This window comes from Squalius cephalus, assembly GCF_949319135.1.
Source record: "Squalius cephalus genome assembly, chromosome: 23".
NCBI lineage: Eukaryota > Metazoa > Chordata > Actinopteri > Cypriniformes > Leuciscidae > Squalius > Squalius cephalus.
The window spans coordinates 22,972,622-22,996,043 of record NC_137144.1 but is presented as its reverse complement, the minus strand read 5'-3'; the positions used below and the strand labels follow the sequence as shown (position 1 = coordinate 22,996,043).

Genomic DNA, 23,422 nt, shown 5'->3' with positions numbered 1-23,422 from the left:
GAAGTGCAATTTAACGGTCCACTCAGTTTTTTTTTTTTGTCTAAATAAACTATTTTAAACCTTAATAAATTAATAGCACCCCTCCCCCCAAAATATATATGTATGAATGCATATTTAAAATGGAGAGTCGATAGCTCGCGGCCTTGCAATCACGTGACCAGCTGAAAACTACTACTACTAAACAAAAACTACTTAACAAAAACTGCAGGCGACCTTTAACTAGTCTAATAAAACACATTCAGCATCAGTATGCCGACTGTGATACTGTGTCATTATCTAAAGCGATGTACTCTTATGGAAATCTATAGTCATATGGATGTCTCTGCTTAAAGCATTGATTTGTGACATTTCACGACTGTCAAAGGATGAAGATATCTTCATCATAATTGGGGCTTTTATAAAGATAACAGCTGCTTAAAGTATTGAAAGCCAGATATTTACTTTGTAGGCTTGCTTAAAGGATATTGTGGTAAAAAGCATATATCAAGCTGTCTTGTAGCTAACCTAACCTGCCTGAAACTTCACATTGATTTTGGGCTGATCCAGCAGTAGGCCTAAGCGACACTTAACGTTTTCATCAAGTGTATGAAAGAAAAGAATAATAAAACACATCATAATACATTGCCAACCAGTTGTATTGTATCGAAAGAGTCTGTATTTAAAGGCCTAAAACTAATCCGGCCTAAAACGGATTTGCAAACATTTGTTTCAGATCTAGCTTGAATGATCTGCTGATGTCTGTTTTGTGCCCATCTGTTGTTTCTGTGGTTTAATTGTAATGGACACACAATCAAACAGCTTTTCTCTTTCTCTCTCTCGCCTCTTGATGTTTTTGATGAATCTAAACAGGTCACAGTAATCAGCACACAATCAAAAGCATCAAATGACATTAAACCAGCCTTTCAGGCTAAATGAGATCCCAGAGTTCCTGCTTTGTAGTATAATTTTGTTGTATGTGATACAATAGCTTACACTGAGCAGAGCTCTGAGTCTGATAGATAGATAGATAGATAGATAGATAGATAGATAGATAGATAGATAGATAGATAGATAGATAGATAGATAGATAGAAAGAAAGAAAGAAAGAAAGAAACAAAGAAAGAAAGAAAAAAACGGAAAGTGCATCCTCGGGCATAATGTGGTCACAGTCATGTCACTCACTTCCCATATGTCGTTTCGGAGCGGGTGGTCTGCTTGTGTGTGTAGGGAGGATGTTTTGTCAGAACAAAGGGTTTTTCAGCAACACCTGTTCTTCTACATCAAAACCTGCGTCTCTAAATAACTTTGAATTCATCAGGCAGAATTGGGTTAGTGTCCTGGCTCAGCCAAACCTCAAAGCGGACTGACATAAAAGCTGAAGCATAAAAGGAAATAAGCTGTGGCTCATGGACTCAGCTTTGGTCTGTTGTGGACAGTAGTTAGTTTCACGATTCAAGTCACGATTAAACCTTCTACTACTGCTACTATTACACACACACAAGCATAGATGATGGTGACATATTAAGGTTGGGCAATCTATAGTTACTTTTAGAATCAAATCTGCACATCTCTCCACCGGCCTGAAACAGCTTGTGACAGACGAGAACATTTTGACCATAAATATATCATCGTCTCTAGCGCTGCAGCAGAAGCTGTATGAATGTTAGATGCAAGGCAGTTAGTCAGTCTATATTCTATTGAAGAGATAATACTTTTACAATAAGATATTTATAAAATTATGTTTTTTGTATGTAAGGACTCACCTTAAAATTTTTATAGCATCACTTTTGATTATATTTCATTGATATTTATTATTATTATATTTTTTGTATCAGTTATGTACCTTGGGGTATTTTATGTTACATACATTTTTACAGTTATTTACATTTATGTGCTACCTAATATCTCTAATAAGATTGATAATCATCTGCAGTGATTTTTGGTTTAAATGGTTTTATGTTAGGTTTAATTTTAGTTCCTTGTAATCACAAATACACATTAGAATGCATTGTGTCATGCATATCATGTGACTCGCCGTGCTTCGAGTTTCCCTTTATGACGAATGATGCTCTGAAATTCCCTTGAGCTATTTTAAATGTCATATTATGTAAATATAACATATGTGTCACGGTCTGTAACGTATCAGTCATCCGTTTTTGTTAGTTATCAATAGCAGTTTAAACATAACACACTGACAGAGTTGTTTGGTGAAAGTGTGGGTGTGTTTCAGGAAGTGCGGGTGTGTTTCAGGTGTCACCAGGGTTTTAGTCTCAGATTTAGGCTAAAACAGCTGCAATCACATTAACTGACAAGGATTTCTTTACATAATGTGTTGTTTCTGTTGTTCAAATGAGCATTCAGATTAGACTGAATTCTAGAAGAGATTTTAGACGCATACCTCTGGGGTGAAAGTGATTTGACCAAGTACAACATGATCCTGGAACAACATTCTAATCAACCAATCAGATTTGAGGGACAAGTTTACAGTTTACGTCAAGTTCAGGCTTACAACCAGGGTTAGTTGCTTCTACTTCAGTGTTATTCATCTATCATTTCTCTCTGATATTAGGGAGAAGTTATGGGTAGGGTTAGGTTTAGGGATAGGGATAGGGTTAGTGCTAAATTTCTGGACAGGAATGTTGTTCCAGGATCAACAAAACATGTTGATCCAGGAACATTTCTAACATAACTCTGCCTCTAGTCTACATCTGCCTTGAGGTGTTCTTTATTTTTGTTTTTTCTGCACAGTAATGTGATTGCCTGGGTGTTCTGGCTGGTTGCTAGGGTGTTGCCATGCAATTGCTTAGGTGTTCTAATTGTTTTTAGCACTATGTTATATTATATAAGACATCAACGATTTCCTGGAACAACATTCCTGTCCGGAAATTTAGTCCTAACCATACCCCTAAACCTAACCCTACCTATAACTTATACCTAAAATCAGCGAAAAATGATAGATGAATAACACTGATGTAGAAGCACCTAACCCTGGTTGTAAGCCTAAACTTGACATAGTAAAGTAAACATAGTAAACTTGTCCCTCAAATCTGATTGGTTGATTGAAATGTTGTTCCAGGATCAACAATGTTGATCCAGGAACATTTTGCACTCGGTGAAATCACGTTCACCAGTCGGGAGCCTGAGATTGCAAGAAAAAGTATCAAGGATGAAGTTTCTGTACATTTATTATATAATGCATTTATATATTTTTATTTCCATTTTATCCTTCCTTTCTGAAATTTTCCTTGTTCGGCTTCTTTCTTTCTTTCTTTCTTTCTTTCTTTCTTTCTTTCTTTCTTTCTTTCTTTCTTTCTTTCTTTCTTTCTTTCTCCTCCCACTTTTTGTCTATTTTTCCCTACCTGAGCAGCCCAGTATATGTTATCTAACTGAACCCAGTGTGTAGGAGGGGATTATATCCATGTGCTTATATGAATATCATCTCTGTGGATGGTGCATAGCAGAAGAGCTCTTCTCTTGTCCTCTGCTGCCGGGGGAGATCGGAACACGTGTGAAATTGGCTGAACTTTAACCTCACAGGAACTAGGACAAAGTTAACACTACTGTGTCCTCACTCAAAATTCCACAGGAATATATCAGCGGCTCTGTCAGCACTACTTTCTTCAGTTAAAGTGAATCTTACAAAAAGAGTCATATTTCACCCTAGTAAAAAACTCTTTAGTATTTATCCAGATGTTTTATTTTGAGCTGGAATTCTCCTTTATTGTAATATAGTCTGTCTGGAAACAATAATTTTGGCATAAATTATAATTAAATAAATATAAATATATACATTGAAGTAAAACAAATGCTTAAATACCTAAACAATTATAAATAATATATAATGGATGGATAATGTATTATATTATAATAATGTATTATAAAATAAATTTGACATTTTTTTTTTTTTTGTAATTGGAATGAGATAAGAATGAGAATATGTTCGGATATGTGTTTAACTGTCATATAATGCCACAATGCAAAAATATATCTTTATCCAGAAATATATTTTTACGTGAATTCTTTGTATTTTTTATTTTTTATTATGGCAATTTTTATTTAATAAATTTAAATACATATTTATTATTTTATTTGGGGAGTAAAATATGATTGTTATTTTAGTATTATTTATATAGTATTTAATAATATTTTGAATGAGCTTTTATGTTTATATTCTCAGTTTCCATTTTAATTTTAGTTAAATTTTTATGTGCCATTTTATGTCATTTTCTATATTTACATATAGCTTTAATTTATTTTATTTCAGTTTTAGTTAGTCATTTTAGTACTTCAGTTGGCATCATTTCTAATTTTTTGTTTTTCCATCTAATATTTATATTTATTTCAATTACGGAAAACATTTTTTAATATATTTAGTTTACAATAACAACACCAAAAATAAAATCCTGATCATGTTTTTTTTTTTTCCAACAGGCTTGTTTATGTGTTTTCTTGCACTTTCACTTTGCCACTCTATTCCAGTATGTACATCATATTATATATTTGTATCAAATTAGAATCTGCCAACAGATTTAGACTTCACAGTTGAGGTTAGCATTGCTAACTGAGCCGCCAATCCAATAAAAGCTTTAATTTTGTCCTTAGACAATAGAACTAAGGTTGAAACAGAAATGCAGTTGCAGCTCAAGACGTGTGTGTGTGTGTAACAAGCTTGTATATGAACCGTGGGCCTCGCTCCAAACGTCTTTATGTAAAGTCTGAGTGGGAGGGAGGCCTGATCCGCTCATCTGTTCCAAAGTTAGAACAGTACTGCAGAAATACAGTGATGACTTAATCAGATGTGAACAAAACCACCCACTTTGACGATATAATGCAGAAAAACTCCCGTCGTACTCTTCTTTTGCACTTTGACCCTTTAGATTTGACGAAGCGACCTTCTTCTCCTAGTAGAAACGTATTATGTAATACCATCATGCAAAGTGTGATTTAAATTTGTGTGCATTGTCGACTGCTTCCTGTGATGGTTTACCGCTGAAGTTTTCACCAATTCTCTTGATCTACCAATAGATGGTGACACACTCCTGTCCTAACCTGGACCAGTGAAGGGAGAACGTGGTGCGGGGGAGGTGTTAAGAGAGAGAAGACCTGATAAAAGTGTGTGTTCGAACGTCAACGAGCCAGTCAGGCTGCACAGCAGGACACGGACAGGTAGCCACACGTCTAAGAGTCCTACACCTGTTTGACACTTCCTGGATTGCGCACACATGCCTGGTTCATGTGTAGAAAGTGAAAGAGAGAGAGTTTGCTGAGAGGGAAGCTTCTTGCCAAACAAGCAGCTGAGCTGCAGTAGGTGAGCCGTGAAGGAGGAGGAGGAAGTCGACTGGCTGTTGCCCATGGACGATAAAAGAAGGGACGTTAACTGTCAAAACTGTACCCGCAACACAAGATCTACTTCCTGGTGCTGTGCCGTGCTTTTCTGCACGATTGCCTGACTAAGCCGTACTGTCAGTGGAGTTCACGTCCACCCACACCACCTCTGAACCTCGTCTTCGAAAGTTTTTTTTTCATCTGCTATGGAGACTTTGATGGACTGGGTTCCTGTGACCGTCACGTCTGAAGTTGTGACAGGAGGAGTCAGGTTGCACATCTGAGATGGAGCAGTCAAACCCTCACCCAGAGGGAGAGGTGGAGGGGCTGTCCCGACCCCTGGAGGCTCTCCTGGACGGCGAAGAGCCCGGAGGTCCTGATTCCGCCTCCTCGTCGTGTTCTGACCTGTCCATCACAACCCCTGCAGCTCAACCTTGTCCCAACAACACCAAGAGCTTCTCTGGACTGCGGATCTTTGGTAGAAGGTGGGTGAGGTGTTTGAGATCTTGAATAGACTCGGAACTTAAGTGTTGTTCAAAAGGAAACGTTACGTCATTTCTTTATTTCCCTTTTACTCCAAACATTCGTGATTGGAACAGTATGTCTGGAGTCTGTTTTAAATTCAACCTTTTTGTTCTCAATTTAATTATAAGCTGTTTTGTTTTATTTGTAGGCTTTTTTATTTTATTTTATTGTATTGACTCTCAATTTCAATGTAAATTAGAAATAAGGTCCTACTTTAGTTTAGGGTCAAATTCTCATTATTAACTATGACTTTTGCCTCAATAAACTCCTGATTACTGCTTATTAATAGTTAATAAGGTAGTTGTTATGTTTCGGTATTGGCAGGATTAAAGGATGTAGAATGTCATGTAGAATAAGGCATTAATAAGTACTAATAAACAGCCAATATCCTAGTAATATGCTAATAAGCAACTAGTTAATAGTGAGAATTAGACCCTAAACTGAAAAATAATGTCTTTTTTTTTTTGAAGAAGAAGAACTAAAAACGCCAAAATGGGCTAGTTTATTTTATTTGAATTATAGGCTTTATTATTTTATTTAATGGACTCTAAACTTCAATGTTGAATTATCATAATAGGATTTTTTTCCCCAACTTTAAAGACAAATATTATACATATTTGGAACTTGTGGTGTCTCTTCCCTTTCTTTACATTGAACGTTCGTGCCTGAAACAGCACGTCTGATACAGCACGTCTGATGTCTATTTGCAATTTAAACTTGTGTTTTGCTTGGACCAGCCCTGTGGTAAAAGGCACCACCTGCTTCATCTTTCTAGGAAACACTTTGTAAAAAACCTTTCCAAACCTTCAATGTAACTATTTCTACTTAAAAAAAATGAACTAGTAACTCCCATGACATCACCTCAGGTGATGTGCGCTTTGGAAATTTCATCAGGCGTCTAAATTAATCCTTCGTTCTCCTGTGGTTATCTGGAAATAGATGCCTTTAATGGATTGGAGAAGCAATTAATTACGCACTATAATTGTCCGACCTGTTGGGAGAACAGCGGATACCTGTGCTCCTCACTCCTGACCTCGTGCACCTTGAGTTGACTTAGATCTGTGTGATTTTAACCTTGTGTGTGTACCTGTGAAAAACTGAGACAAGGCATTAATAACATGAGGATGTGAGATAGCAGAGAAAGCAGAAGTACGTGTTTCTTTTTGTATCTTCTCCACTCACTACTATCTTGTCATGGTTCATTTTTGCATGGTTCAAAATTGTCCCCTTAAAGGGTAAAAAGCAGGCTACATATTTGTATAATCTAAAAAACTGCAAAAGGTTTCTTTTAGGGTTAAAGTCAGCCTATAGTGGGTTTTGAACTGGCCACCCTTAGTACATGACCTGCATTGACCTCTGAATGGACAGGTTTTGTTGTTGATTGGTTGGATTCTGTTCTTCTTTCAAAGTCCTTGACCTAAATTAAGGGTGGTATGTGCGATTGTTAGTGCGGTTCATTCTGAAGTGTGAACTCTACCATCCGAAATAGACTGACACCGCTGAAAAGATGGGTCTTAGTCCGCTTCCAAACAAACTCTGGTGCGGTTCGAATGAAATATGAACGCGACACTGACCAAAGACATGTAAACGAACCAAAAATGGGACACGATTTACATTTATGCATTTGGCAGACGCTTTTATCTAAAGCGACTTGCATTGAATTTCAAGGCACACATTTACATTCTTATCAACTCTTGCTTTCCCTGGGAATTGAACCCATGACCTTGGCGTTGCAAGCACCAACGCTCTACTGTTTGAGCTACAGGAAAGATGTCATAAGATGTCAATAAAAAGGACAGAATGCTCAAGCATACCTGTTTTTTTCTCATCATAGTCACGATGTTGCCCATCACAGTACTTTACAGGCATCAGAACTACGTCTCCTCGCTGCAGATCTTCGTTTATGTGTGGGACGGAGGGATTCCTGATGCTGTTTTGACTCCTTTACACATTTTATAAGCTCTTCACGAGTTCTCAGCTGGTCAAAATACTATCATATGTAGGTTACACACATACAACAAGTGCATTTAGCCCAGAACACAGTATTGTTTTGGATGTTCGGTCACAAAATATACGTAATAAAAGCCGACCAATCGGGTTGGGAACAAATCCCTATGTCTTTAGGTTAGGTTTGGTGTTAAAAATGCCAATGTGAATTTTCTTTTTTTTTTTGTCCTGACCAGGCGAACCAAGCGAACTGAACTACAAGTGTGAACACACTCTTAAGACTTCTCCTGTTTCATAGCTTAATGCTGTTTAATCCCTTCATCTTTAAACCCTTAAAGTGCCAAAAAGGGGTTTTGCAGTGATGCAATAGAGGCATCATTTAGGGTTCCCCAAAGCATCTTTCAGTAAGATTCATTTTTTGTTAATGTTAAGAACATTTTAACAACTGAAAGAACATTTTTCCACTATAAAGAATATTTTGTCCAATGGAAAGCTTCCATGGATTTAAAGGTTCTTTATGGAACCATAGCTGCCAATAAAGAACCTTAGAATTTTTCAAAGTTGGATGTAATTTTGTGTTGGCGGCAGAGAAAAGTGCGGATCCTTGTGTAATTTGCTGTTTAATCACTCAAATCAGTTCTTTATAAACTTCTTGACCTGCAAGCCCTACCAGAATTTTCTAAGTCTAAATGAAGCTTTTTGCAGATCCTGCTTTTCTGCTTTCCACTATGAAAACCTTTCACAAACAAATCTTGGTTAGACAAGTAAAGTATCCCACCAGACACAGACACGTAATCAGCCGGAAGCTGTTTTTGCAGGTTTTGCAGTTAGCTTTTTAAATGCACTACAGGCAATGGAAGTTTATTTATATGCTATTTGTATTTTATTTTATGGACTCTCTAATTCAGTGTTGAAAATAATGGCAGTCTAAAGATCCTGCTTTTCTGCTTTCCACTGTGAAAAACCTGCACAAACAAAACCTGATTAGACAAGTATCCGATTAGATCCGACAAGAGTCCAATCAGACTTTAATGCAACTCTGCAAGTGTGACTGGAATGTTTTTGCAGGTTTTGCAGTTGGCTTTTATTGCACTACAGACAATGGAAGTTCCCTTGCTTCATTTTTGAGCATGAAAAACCAGTTTTTCCAAGTGAGAGTTTGAGAAGAATTCACCCTGAGAATTCAGTCTGGTTTCATGAGGGCTTTAGTCAGTTTTTGATTCGCCTTTATTGATAATGGCATTTTCTTAAGTCAAGCATCACTAGATAGTTCTCATACTGCTGTATTGTTCATATTTGATGAACCCTCTAACCTTAAAGGGAAGGTTCAGACAGAAATTTAAGTTCTGTAATTATTTACTCACTTGTATGTTGTTCCAAACCTTCATGATTTTCTTTCTCATCCATTCAATGAAAGTCAATGGGGGGCCAATGTTGTTTTGGACCCCATTTACATTTATTGCATTGACAAAAACAGTCAACAGCTGTGTTTGTGATCCAAAGAAATGCAGGTTTGGAACGACATGAGGGTGAGTAAATGATGACAGTACCTTAATTTCTGGATGAGCACTGCCTTTAAGTATTAAAATTTGGCACATAACTTTTTTTTTTGTATGTTTGTGCTGCATAAATAAAAAAGACACTTAAATTGAACGAGGGACCCAAGCCATATCTTCAGTCAAAAATATCATTAAGACTTGTTAGACTCTTTTAGGTTTGGTTTAATTAGCAATCACCCGGAAAACCACCCAGAACATCCTAGCAACCAAAATCCTAGCAACTAACGGATGTTACTATATAGCACATACTAACATCCTAGCAACCACCTACAATCTCGCAGCACTGTGAATGAATTTTGCACAGGCAAGCATCAAATATTTTCTTCAAAAAATCTAAAACATATTTTTGTTTTTACTTGTAGTCAAATCATATTAATCCTGTTAGTGTTAGCCTAATTAATAATTATGTTTTAGTAAATATTTTTGACTACAATAGCTAGTTTTAAAATATAAAGCTGTCAAACATAGAAATTGACTTTATTCTGTCAATATTTCAAAATAAATGACCATTTCTCCATTTCCTCCGTCCATCGAAGTGTGTGTGTGTCTGTACTCCACCTGTTCTGTGTGCTGATGAGGCACCTGTTCGCGGCTGTGTTGATGTGTGTAATCTGATAATGCCATGCACAGCTAGGACACCTGAGGGACACAGGTTGTGTATCACTGCGGTACAGAGAGTTCTGACTGGATTCCTAGGGCCAGGAAGTTCTGTGCATCTAAACGGCCGGTTAAAAGTGCAGATTGCATCAAACAACTGCTTTTTTTCAGGTCACAGGTAGGCACAGGTTTCCTTGAACACACTCGCGCCCGTCTCGCACGACTTCGTTTGCATGGCTGCGCTGTTCCGCCCCTTGGAGGAACAGGCCCATTTCTGCAGCTATCTTTAACGTTTCGTTTTATGCTGGAGCTAAGTATGGATCAGGGTCAGAGTCTCAGGTTTATGAAGATCTGTAGGCCTTTGTTGGTGCCTGAATGTGTGTGGGAAAGTGAACATGTGCGTATTGCAAGTGCTATTGGATATTTCCGACTTCCCACTTCTGAAGTCGTGATTACGAGCTCCTCGCATTCAAATGCTTTGTTGACGGAAAGAACAGGAACCATGGAGGAAACCAGGTTTATTCTTGCTATTTGTTGGGAAAATAGTTATATTTAGTGTCCCATTCATTGACAACCATATAAACATTCACCGCGATAAAAATAGATATGATTATGATTTTTGCATAATCAAGTAGCCCTATGAGAAACTGACAGGAAACTCCTGGAATGAGTCTGGAATTTGAAATAGGCTCTAAAAATAACCAACATTATGTTGCTATGCCAAGAAATAGGAAAAAAACCCATTCAGCTCATACAGTAAATGCTGTCTTGTTGCTCGTGAAGCGCTCTCTGCTGAACGACATACAAATGTTGTGTTGTGTCTGCGGTCTGACCGTTGTGGTGGAGGAAGTGCAATCATAGGAACTGATCAATTTTGCAGAACAAAGATGGAAATGAACAAGACTCTTGACAAAATCAAGGATTTTTCTCTGATCATCAGTGGCACGACACGATTTGTTTTGTGTAATGTAATACAAATATTTCTAGTATGTCGCAAAATCAGATGACATGTATAAATACCATTTCTCATTCTTTTGTGTGGCCATTGATACCTTTATTCACATACAGTACAACTGTGATCATATTCACATTCCTCCTGCAGAATCTTTAAGATGTTATCTTCCTTAACAAAAATCATAAGATAAAATAATTACAAAATGTGCACTAATCAGAAATCACAGAATCCACAAACGGTCATTGCGCATGAGGTGGCGACACAAAATATTAGGAAACAAAAGGTGTGTAAACTTAAAAAAAGATAATTTTGTCTTGTGAGATATGTATCAGGGCAGCTAAATAGTACTAAATATAAAACAAAATGCAATTTCTATAATCTCTCTTTTTAATTATATAGATAGATTTTAGAAGTGTTTATGTGGATGGAGCGTTTTTTGTTTAAATGGTGGTCTCAGTGTTTCCTATCCAGCAGGTGGTGGCATTGCCATCCTTTTCCCCCTTCAATCCAACATTCACCTTTCCTGCAACATCAGAGGGATTGCTCAGAAACATGGAAAAAAAGGAAGAGGGATTTGCTTGAAATAATATACACTGATAAATCAGACGCAATGAATGTGCAAGTAAATGGGGTCAGTTTTGATTTCACGTTGACTAAAGTTGGTTTTCTATTATATGCTAAATGTATCTCTAATAATAATCATAATAATAATAGAGGTGGTGGACTGTAGCGTAATTGTTACAGACTTTGAGCTGGTAAATTCAAATCCTGTATGGATTGATCCATTAGTTATCTCCATTTGACACACAGATGTATTTTTTCCACTGTTCATTTCTTACTGCTAATAAATTAATAGTACTTTTGGAAAATAAATAGATGTACATTGCTGTTTGGTAATATTTTTTTTTTTGAAAGAAGTCTCTTATGCTCACCAAGGCTGCATTTATTTGCATTAAGTTGCTCCTTAAATTTGTAAGTACAATCAACTTGGATTTTTTAAGTCATTTCAACTTAAATTACATTTGACTGATTTTAAAAAAAATAGTTGAATCTTGTATAACATAAAAAAGTTGAAAATTGCTTCACTTATTTTGATGAGTGAAAGCAATGTAAAAACACATGTTGTCATAACTTATTAATCATATCATTTTTAAAAGTGTACAATGTAAAATAAGTGTTTTCTATTTGAATATAATTTAAAATTTATTCCTGTGATCAAAGCTGAATTTTCAGCATCATTACTCCAGTCTTCAGTGTCACATGATCCTTCAGAAATCATTATAATATGATGATTTGCTGCTCAGGAAACCTGTCTTATTATTATTTGATGAATAGAAAGTTCAAAAGAAAGAAATTTAAATGTTTTATGACAATAAAATATCTTAACGGTCACTTTTGATCAATTTAATGCATCCTTGCTGAATGAAAGTGTTAATTTATTTTTGTCTTTCAAAAAAAAAAAAAAAAAAAAAAAATTATTACTGACCCCAAACATTTAAATGGTATACTAGAGGACATTGTGGCCTAGAATAAAAGATTACGAGGACAAACTTGATGTAATTGTCATTGATGTGTTGCGCACTGATTATTTAAGACCATTATGAAAGTGTTGTAAATGGGTTTAACTTTGATATCATGTTGACTTTAACCACAGGGTGTTCCCTATAATAATTTGTTTTGTAATAAAATGTCAATGGGGTGGGCTTCTATATATCAAGTGAAGTTCACAGTGACTAAGGGACAGCTAAGCGGGTTTGGTTGCCATGATGTCCCACTCCATGGTAACAGCCAGCAGATCTCTCGCCTCCATCACTTAAAAGACAGTAATTACTTCCACACCGATTCGCCAGCTCTGTGAGCATCCGTCACGCACAGAAGTGCACCCAAGAACAAGGAACACAATCAAGTGGCTCGTATTGACACTCGGTGTCTAAAGTAAGACCGATAGTAAACGAACCCCCTGCGTAACAAAACTGCGATGTTTGTTATACGTTGTCGAATTGATATTCAAGCGCATTCACCACTCACCGGTGTTCTCTTGCGCTGATCCATAATGCAACAGCACAAGGGCCTTGAAATGGAAATGACAGTCATTGTGCTTTTGGGGTGGAGTGGCATCGCCGTGTCGTCCTATTAGAGGACCTGAATAGACACAAGGTGTCCTCACTAAAGCCATCATCTTTACGATTAGCTTTACAATGGTTAAAAAAACGGCACGCTGTTTAAACCTGATAGCGCTCTCGTGGGTTAAACCTCACAGATCATCTTCACAGCTGTGGGTGTTGCATGTCGCGGGTTATTTTGCGCCAGAATTGGTGCTATGTCCTCTTTTTCTTAAGCAGTATGCATAACGGTCTGTTTAAAAGCGGAAGCAGCTTTGCAAAATGTTCATGCGGGAGATAATTATCATAAAACCATTAATTGTTTTCCTGTAATGCACTTGGTGTCTGCCACACATATGTGCCAGGAAGACTGCATAACGTGATCTAGGAGTCTAGAAAGTGATAGCGGCGGTTTGTGCTCGTGTACGTCTTGCACAAACTCCCAGGGTTAAGCTGATAATTGGTCATTATTTTAAACCGGAGGTTTCGATGCTCCCTGCATTCCCTCCTACCGGCTACCTCCTGCCTAGTCGATGGCTCTTTCCTATGTGATGTTTTCCTATGTGACTGCTTCCCAGTGAGCCGTGTTGTTTGTGGGTGCTTGTTTCTCTTCCTGTAGGCTTGAGTTGTGTTGTTCATCTCTGTCTGTGTGCTGTGTTGTTGTTGTGAGAGTGTGTGTGTGTGTGTGTGTGTGTGTGTGTGTGTGTGTGTTGGGGGAGGTTGTCTCACCTGTTCATCTCTGTCTGTGTGCTGTGTTGTTGTTTTTTGTGTGTGTGTGTTTGTGTGTGTGTGTGTGTGTGTGTGTGTTGGGGGAGGCTGTCTCACCTGTTCATCTCTTGGACTTTCTCTGTCAGTTCACTGTGAGGAGACGGTCAGGGAAGGAGACAGGAGCTAAACTCTCAGGTCGTATAATATCTTTTTTTGTTGTTGTTGATGTTGACTAATATCTGGAGAGAAATGCAGAGTTAAGCTTTAGAACTTAGTGTTTAGAGAGGTTTGTACTCTGGACATTTAGCAGTGAGTTTGGACCAGTTGTTCTTATATTGAGTACTTTTTTTTACATTGGCTTTGTGTATTATAAAATCAATATAATTGTAGCAGGTATAATAACAAATGATATGGACAGCTTAGAAGTGCAAATTCTTAATTATATTGAGAAATATTATTTTCATTTTACAAATATAATTATGAATGCTATTAAGAAGAAGTAATAGAAATATAGTAATGTTATTAAATAGAATAATATTAATAAAAATAATAAAAAAATAGTAATTTTATATTATTTTTATATTGAAAATAATATTATATTTAAAAAATGAATTATTATTATTATTATATGTCAATTATGTATAATGGCCTTACGATATATATATATTCCATATAAGGGATTTTTATAAGGGATTATATATATATATATATATTGATAATTAGACATTTAAAGAGATACCTCAGTTGTGTTAAAGTAATTTAAAATTATTATTAGAAATATTTAAAATAGTCTAAGGCTGTGCTTTTAATTAAATTTGTCGCGATGTAAACAAACAGAACCACTAATCATTGTGTAATCAGTGACAAACTATCGTGATATTACTGTCCCACTTTTTTTTAAAGATTTAGATGGAGCTAATCACTCCAAACTCAGACTTTGGTACTAAAGAAAACCCACTTCATTAATTACATAGCATTGCTAGATATGACCCTGACAGTAATTAGTCTTGATTGAGTCTCACTTCCGTACCCTGCGTGATGAGCAAGATGGAAAACTGTTTGGTGCGGACACACATTCTTTTTAGGACAATTTTCAGTGATTTTTCAATGTAATGTACTGTCACTCCTACTGCAGTGCAATACCATGTTTAGTGTAAATAATAGAGTGCCTATACAATACTTGACAAAATCATCAATAAGTGTCATTCCTTACCCTGAGAGTTTTGTCTAGGTCATATCGTCTCTTAATGAGATGAGACTAGTTACGTTACTATAATTAGTCCAGGCAGTCACTACAGAAAGCCCTTATAATCTGCCCCGGACATCCCCGTGTGATAATCAGGACGTTAGCCGAGCAGAGCTTCATTTCCTTGAGTGCCTTTCACGTCATGATGGCATGATGTCATCACCTGTGGATTCACAATGCGCCTTTGTGGGCAACTGGCTTTGCTAGTATTAACACGATTTGGAAGGCAAATTGTCCCGTCGTAAACCACTGGAAAATCTGTGCTAGGACAGGCGGAGTTTGCTTTCTGCCTTCATAACAATGTTAATGACCAGTATGAACTCTCATGTCTAGTCTTTCCTTCTGAAAGTACCAGCGTACTGTATGTTGTGTTGTGGATGCTGGAGTCGCCATCAGCGTTTTTAACTAAGCTAACCAAGAAGACATTCTTGGTAGACCAGATTCACTAACTGCTATTCATGCTAGTCTGTTGTTGACGAGGTGTTTTCGTAAAATAATTTCCTAAATTTGATGATGTCCGGAAGCATTGGCTTGTACTGGGACGATCTAGATTATCTCGATTTTAAGGATTAGCTTTAAATCTTGCTCAATGGAGGTCAGTGTGACAAGCTTTCAGTAGTTTCTGAACGTAGTGCTAAAATGCTAAATCTATGCTGACAGGCTAAATTTTCAATCAACAGCCTCAGCGGGAACATTAGAAAGGGAACTGTATCCTTCCAGCCACCATGGACACTTTTTTCAGACGACATTTTAAGAGGAAGGAGGCAGGAGAAGCCGTGCACGACGGCCATGTGCCTGAACCCTGTCGACACAGGAGGCCGAGCATTGCGGTGCCAACCAGCCGTGCCCGTCGGCGCTCCAGCGTTGGCCTTCCGTCCACTGCATTGGCCCAGCGACGCCGATCCAGTGTCCAACTTCAGGCATTACCCCGAATCACTACCAGTCAACCGGTACAGAGAAGCAGTGGAAGACGGCGGTCCAGCACCACCACCCCGAAAGCCAATCCTCGCTTTGCCGTACGCCGGAAGAAGGTAGGCAAGCTCCGCAATATAGACACACACCTCCTGGGCCCTTCCATGCTGCTGGCCAGCCTCATTCAGATGACCGAAGAGGAGGAAGAGGACGAGGAGGGCCGTAGTCCATTGCCAGGGCAGGTGGAACTTAAGGGAAGCTGCCCGAAGTTCAGGAGTCACACGGATGTGCTGTTTTTAGAGGGCGAGAGTGACAGCGATGAGTCCAGCGGGCACTCGGATGAGAGTCGCCACTCGGGGCTGCGCAAGGGGCACCTGGAGGAGGCCAGTGTGTCAGACTGGGAAATCAAAGAGTCCTCTGTCTTATGCCAGCAGGACTGCCTTCCTCTGGCTGTGGTGGCAGAGCGTGTCCAGGCCCACCCGTTGATCAGAGTTCCCCGCTGCCTCAGGAGGAACTCGTCCCATTATGGCCACGCGGAGATGGGCACGCACGTCCGCTTCTGCCGCGGCAGCCAGAGGAGGCGCCGTCGTCGGGTCTCCACCATCTCGAAAGCGGGAAGCCCCTGGCCAGGAAGAGGCCTGCCGCTACCTAACCGAAGAAGCTCCACCTGCAACAGGGCTCAGGCGACTCTCAATCCTCTCCTGGGTGCTTATTACGATCCCAGTCTGGAGTCTTGGACTGGATTCTTGTCGTATGTAAAATCTTTTCTGTTGTTGGGTCTAATTGTCATTATATTATATCATTTTGTGCTCTCAGTTCATAGGATTTCGTAGGATTTCATAAAATGTTCTTACAAGAACAAAAAACATCCATAAAACACAAAGGCTGTATCCTAAAAAGTAGGCAGCTGACTTGTTGCCTTGCTGCCCTATCTGTCAAATGACTTTGCAGGCGGCGTTTGCATTCAAAGGTACTTCACGAAATTGATTTCGGACGGGTTCCAGCATAATGGCCTAGTGCTCTACAACAAAATATAGAGCGGCTGAACTAAGTGAATTTTGAATTACTAAAATACTAATTTCTCACTACACTCTAAATAAAAATCCGGAATAATTTGGCAAAACTCAAAAAAATGTAGGTGATCAGTTACATCAAATTTTTTAAGTTAGAAATTCAAAGTTTAAGTAAGCACAACTGGATCAAATGTTTATTTTGTACTCATACATTTTAATTGCCCTTAACTTGAACTATTTGAGTAAGATAATTCATACATTTAACTTAAAATTACCGTGTAATCTAAACTTAAATATTTTTAGTAGTGGAAATTTGAAATTTAATTGAATGAAATTTAATGCTAGCTTTAACTAGCTAATTCAGTAAATGCTATCTTGCTAGTTGGTAACACAATGCTTTGATAGCATTAGCATAGTACAGATTATTTAACATATATCTGTTCTCAAACCAAACTCCACTTATCATCATGATGGTAACCCCCCAAAAAACCCAACATAACAGAAACTCTTCTAAATTAGCATAGCAAAACATTAAACACTACAAAATCTCCCACTTAACATTAATATTGCACAAAAAACTTATGTTTAGCATTTACTCTCTCTTTCAAGTGTCATGGCAAAGCATGCTGGGAAATAGAAATCCCAGTTTCAGTTCAATTTAAGTTTGTCTAAATGAAAAGAAACAAGTTTGTGAAACTCAAAACAATCATTTCAGATTACTTAAAATGCGTGAGTTTTGTGAACTCAAAAGAAAAGGAAAGTTCTAAATACTTGTTGGTTGGTTTCTTTAGGCTTGTAACATTAAAGGTGCATCCACAATGACTGTGACTACATCGCTGAAGGTCAAGAAGTTGCTCGACAGTTGCTGCATCATGCCATTGCACAATTGCATGAACTTTCTTTTTGCACCAATATTAGAGAAGAATGACATCAAGCCAGTTTGCCACTGCAAATTGCTGTCAGTGTGAATGCACCTAGTAAATGAGAGAAGACCAAGTAAATGTAACACAATGTACAGGCTTGTTGATTAGATACATCTAAATCTCCACTTACTTTCAAGGCAATATCTTTAGTAATTTCTCAAGCATTCAAACATTTAGATTGAATGCATGCAAGAGCAGGTAGTTCCAATGCAGCTTTTCATTGCATTGACCTTCTCATTCTCCGTCCCGTGGATACGAGCTCCATGGTGCTCGCTCATTAGCACAGCTACTACCATAGCGAGGTGATGTGACTCATCATCACTACTGATCGCCCAGTGGGCTTCTAATCAACAGGTTGCTAAGCTTCACTGAATCGCTCTGTAGGGATTAGGACACAAAGGTCAGGACAGGCAAGGTTTTCATTACAAAATGATTACAAAAAACCTTGGAAATGCCCCACCTAAAGCTAAAGTTGGATATTTGCCTTCATAAATGCATTTCCTGTTTCCTTTGCATAAACGTTCTTGAAAACCTTCTTGTTTAGCCATACTACTTGCATCAGAGTTCCTGTACAAGGAGAGGCAACATCTGTTCTGCTCTTGTCTATTGTGTTAGCATTTAGCATGAACATTGATGTTTCTGCTCTTACCTTGTTAGCATAAACGTTGATGCTCAGATTCTATATAGATGTGTATAAAACAGTTACATTGAGTTTTATTAGTATAAAATTGCGTGCTGCATCTTGCAAATTTGGTGAGCTAAATAATATAGGCTGAGAATTATCTATCCACAGTGTAATGTGGTTGTACAGAAAACAGATTTGGAGGCAAAAAAAAACTCCATAATGCTCTTTGTGGGTGGCTGGTGAAAATAGTCTTATTGATTGAAACAGAATTAAACAGATGCAATTTAAAGAGACCCCCAAGGCTTTATGGGTGGAACACTGCATAAAATAAGATGCCAGCTTTTCAGGGTAAATGCTTCTAATTTTATTGTTTTTGATCAGTGCTTAACTTGGTGAAGATGTGATGGGCACAGGCAGTGTGTTTAGTCTTTAATGTCACTGTCATGGTGTTTTTCTCAGGAAAGCCATCGCCAAGGCTGGTGTGCAGGATAACGCTGCCCAATCCGGCTCCATACCTGCAAAATGTGAACCCAACAAAGAAATCTGCAACACCGTGGATTGGACTGTGAGTTACACATCTGTATTTTAACAAACAAGGTCCTGTAGAAGGCAGTCCGTTAGCATTCTCATTCATCTGTGTGGCAGCTCCCATCTCCAACTCATATCACAGTAATCTTTCAATAATCTTTTGTAACTTCTTACCGGTTAATTGTCTTCCACAGGAAAACGCCCAGTTTGGCCAACATGTGTGGTTTGAGCACAGTCCATCTGGAGATTTCTGTTACGTGGGGGAGACGTATTGTTTTGCAAAGTCCCTGGTAGATGACCCATCTTTTTATTCTTAAACATAGAGCATAATGAGTAGTTTGTAGTAGTATGCCTCTATTTGTAATCTTGCACAAGAGCTCTCTCTACTGGTCAGATGTTGTATGCACATATTCAGATGCTTGACTAATGCCTGTTTCAATCAGGTTGTGTAAGCAGATGCCAATAGTTTCATTTTCTTTTCTCAGCAAAAATCTCTTCCTCGCCACAAATGTGCATCCTGCAAAATAGCTGTTCACACTGTATGCATGGATCAGCTGGAGAAGGTTAGACATTTAGGTTAAACTGCAAACTGAATAGAAATTAGGATGTATTCAACTTTTTATCTCAACAAATGAAATTCTTTTTAACAGATTAACTTCAGGTGTAAAGCATCATTTAAAGATCCAGGGATGAAAAATGTCAGAGAGGTAAGCCTTTTTGTCTCTTAAAAACAAGCATTATCGTATAATTTTGTTATAAAACTGAGATTATTTGTGTTTCAGACTCCAAACATGAGACATCACTGGGTCCATAGGAGACGGCAAGAAGGAAAATGCCGGCAGTGCGGAAAGGTCAGTGCAACACTCATAAAATATGAAACGTGTAATCATCCAGAAAGCATTTATGGCCTAATTTCACTCTCCTTCCTCAGGGTTTCCAGCAGAAATTCTCCTTCCACAATAAAGATATTGTGGCCATCAGCTGCTCATGGTGTAAGCAGGCGGTAAGTGTTGCACATCTGATCTGAAATCAGTTTTCTACAATGGTTGTACAAGTGTACTACCGTTCAATAGTTAGGTGTCAGCAAGATTTTTTTTAAAGAAATTAATAGTTTAATTCAGCAAGGATGCATTAAATTGATCAAACGTGACAGTTAAAATCTTTTATTTTTACAAATTGTTTTAATCCAAAAAAATAACTGTTTTCAACATTGATGATAATAATTAGAAAATGTTTCTTGAGCACCAAAATCAGCATATTAAAATGCTTTTTGAAGGATCATGTGACACTGAAGACTGAAGTTGTGGAAAATTCAGCTTTGCAACACAGGAATAAATTACATTTAAAAATATATTCAAATAGAAAACAGTTATTTTAAATTGTAATAATATTCACAATATCACAATATTACTTTTTGTTTCACCATATTTTTGATTGAATATTTGATCAACCTCTTCCAAAACCATTAAAAAATCTTACAACCCAAACGTTTGAATGGTAGTGTATAATAAACTATATATCAATGCACTTTGATATGTGTCTTACAGTATCACAACAAGGTGACCTGCTTCATGCTGCAGAAAATCGATGAGACGTGTTCCCTCGGTGCTCACGCGGCTGTCATCATCCCTCCAACCTGGATCATCAGAGTCCGCAGACAGCAGGTACCATCTGACCTGAGGAGAGCTGGCTTTATTTGACCCGTTCATAAGACACATGACTCCATTTTGTTTGGAAGTGCTGTTTGTTATATGCTGGTCCTATTAGGACTATCTACTTTTTTCAATATTTTAAATATTGAGTTTATTGTTCCAATTGGCTTGCTGATATGTTAACATAATTTGTCTGTTATTTGTCAGGAGCAATAAAAAGTCCACGTTAACCACCATTCAAAAAGTTTAGTTTGAATTTAAAGGGGTTTTTTTCAGCAAGGTTACATTAAAGGAGAACTCCGGTCAATTTTAACATTGAGCTCATTTTTTGGTAAATTTGTAGTGCTGTCAGTACAGAGAACAACGACAAAAATCGGTGTTGCCTACACCGTGTTATCCTCTTTTTAAAATTTGCACCCTGTTGACTTCAATGGGGCAAGTTTTAAACCTGCTTTTAGCCTCTTAACATCCTTGATGTGTCATTACAAGTGCCCAGCGATGTTGAGTGATTCCTTCAGAGTGAACACGGGTGAATCTGACTGCAGTAGATGTGAAAGATATGAATAAAAATGATGTTATTTCAGCCAGCGCACATACCTGTCTATCCACAGTAGTCGATTGTCGAGTTCACACGCATAGGTTTAGTACGTACGATCATGCGCCCAAACTCGACAATCGACTACTGTGGACTTCAACCGAAAACAGGATGTAAATACAGGTATGAGCGCTGGCTGAAATAACATCATTTTTATTCATATCTTTCACATCTACTGCAGTCAGATTCACCGTGTTCACTCTGAAGGAATCACTCAACATCGCTGGGCACTTGTAATGACACATCAAGGATGTTAAGAGGCTAAAAGCAGGTTTAAAACTTGCCCCATTGAAGTCAACAGGGTGCAAATTTTAAAAAGAGGATAACACGGTGTAGGCAACACCGATTTTTGTCATTGTTCTCTGTATTGACAGCACTCCAAATTTACAAAAAAATGTTACAATTGACCGGAGTTCTCCTTTAAATTGGTCAGAATTGACAGCAAAGAAATGCTGTTCCATTAAGCTTTCCATTCATCAAAGAATCCTGAAAAATATTATCACAGTTTTCAGCACGACTCTCTCAACATAGATAATCATAAGAAATGTTGCTTAAGCTCCAAATCATCATATTAGAATGATTTCTGAAGGATCATGTGACACTGAAGATCGGATTAATGATGCTGAAAGTTCAGCTTTGATCACAGGAATAAATTACATTTTGAAAACGTATTCAAATAGAAAACAGTTATTCTAAATTTATAATAATATTTCACAGTATTACTGTTTTTACTGTATTTTTGATACAGTAAGACTTTTAAAAAACGGTAAAAAATCGTACCAACCTCAAACTTTTTAACGGTATATATTATATATCCTTCAAATAAAGATCCAAAGTACTAATAGTGATTATGATGCATCGACTGACAAAGTCTTTCAGACAGTGTTTTTTAACAAGGTGAAAAAAAGGTCATCTGCATCTCAAATGTAAACACATAAAATGAATATGTACCTATAAACCTGTATAATCTGTGTCCATCATCCTGTTTACAGGCGTCATTAAAGAGCAGTAAAAGAAAGAAGAAAACCTCTCTGAAGGCCAAACCCAGCAGGAAAGCCACAGAGGTAGCAAACACCATTCAACTACTTTGAAGAAAAGTGACTCGTATATGTCATATACATGATGATATTTTAATATTTATCTCTCAGCAGGATGGCAAATGGAAGCACTTTGTCGTGAGACCGATTCCTTCTCAGCTCATGAAGCCTCTGCTGGTGTTTGTCAATCCGAAGAGTGGCGGAAACCAGGTCAGAACCGACACAGAGTTTGTATTGCATACTTTTGTACTAGCCACATAACAGCACTTTATCTTTTCTATGTAGGGAACCAAAATCATCCGCTCTTTCATGTGGTACCTGAACCCACGGCAAGTGTTTGACCTGACTCAGGGAGGTCCGAGAGAGGGGTGAGAGATGATACATCATACTTTCTTTCTTTATCCGCTCTGAGCTTGTCCTCTTACAGTTTCTCTTCTTCTTTTTAAGGTTAGAAATGTACAGCAAAGTGCCCAACCTGCGAATCCTTGTTTGTGGCGGAGATGGAACGGTTAGTCAAATATCTGTGCTCTTATCTAAGTGAAACTGGATTGTGGGTAATATTATTGCTGCTCATACTGTTTATACAGTGTGTGCACAGTATGCAAATTTTCCAACACTGCAATGTTATCGACATGGCCTTCATATTTCAGAACGTTACAGCTTTTACATATCAAATAAATGCAGCCTTGACTCGACTCAAAATTTCCCACAATGCAGTGCACTAAACAGTTCCTTCGATGTCCAGTGTGACTAATGAAGCAGACGTACTATCAGCCATGATTCATGAATAGTGCCTCTATTATGCTTTTTTGAATATTGCCTTTCAACAATGCAAAAAGAGCAGAAATCAAGTCATTTAACTTTGCCTGCACTTTATCCAAGCCAATCCTTCAAAGTTTGCCTAGACTGACACATCTGTTGATTTGAATTGACCCTGGTCAGGAAGCTCATGGGGTCCATCACGTGTTGTGTTCTCTATATGCTCTGTTTGGACAGGTTGGCTGGATTCTCTCAGTGCTGGATGAACTCCAGTTGAACCCTCAACCCGCCGTGGCCGTTCTGCCCCTCGGGACGGGAAACGACCTGGCCAGGACTCTTAACTGGGGCGGGGTATGAACCTGAATCCTCTTGGTTGTAATGTTCTGATAAATGTATTGGCGTTAGTTAGGACTTTTCCTCTTTTTTTTTTTTTTT

At 37.9% G+C, this 23,422-nt stretch overlaps 1 protein-coding gene across 8 annotated transcripts in view; it reads left to right on the top strand.

Moving 5' to 3' along the window:
• The window catches only part of dgkzb (diacylglycerol kinase, zeta b), a 36,695-nt gene that overhangs the window by 315 nt on the left and 12,958 nt on the right, over nt 1-23,422 (top strand). For 4 of the 8 annotated variants that reach the window (XM_079859198.1, XM_079859201.1, XM_079859200.1 and 1 more), the window contains exons 1-14: nt 13,828-13,892; nt 15,624-16,606; nt 18,876-18,981; nt 19,139-19,234; nt 19,430-19,507; nt 19,595-19,651; nt 19,727-19,795; nt 19,876-19,947; nt 20,492-20,608; nt 22,184-22,255; nt 22,340-22,438; nt 22,514-22,596; nt 22,676-22,736; nt 23,225-23,338. In XM_079859198.1, coding sequence (XP_079715324.1) covers nt 15,669-16,606; nt 18,876-18,981; nt 19,139-19,234; nt 19,430-19,507; nt 19,595-19,651; nt 19,727-19,795; nt 19,876-19,947; nt 20,492-20,608; nt 22,184-22,255; nt 22,340-22,438; nt 22,514-22,596; nt 22,676-22,736; nt 23,225-23,338 — 1,962 coding nt within the window. In that variant the 5' untranslated portion in view covers nt 13,828-13,892; nt 15,624-15,668. Of the gene's footprint in view, nt 1-5,004; nt 5,790-13,487; nt 13,893-15,623; nt 16,607-18,875; nt 18,982-19,138; nt 19,235-19,429; nt 19,508-19,594; nt 19,652-19,726; nt 19,796-19,875; nt 19,948-20,491; nt 20,609-22,183; nt 22,256-22,339; nt 22,439-22,513; nt 22,597-22,675; nt 22,737-23,224; nt 23,339-23,422 lie in introns of those variants that run through there. The other 4 variants (XM_079859197.1, XM_079859199.1, XM_079859203.1 and 1 more) reach the window with 4 other exon arrangements.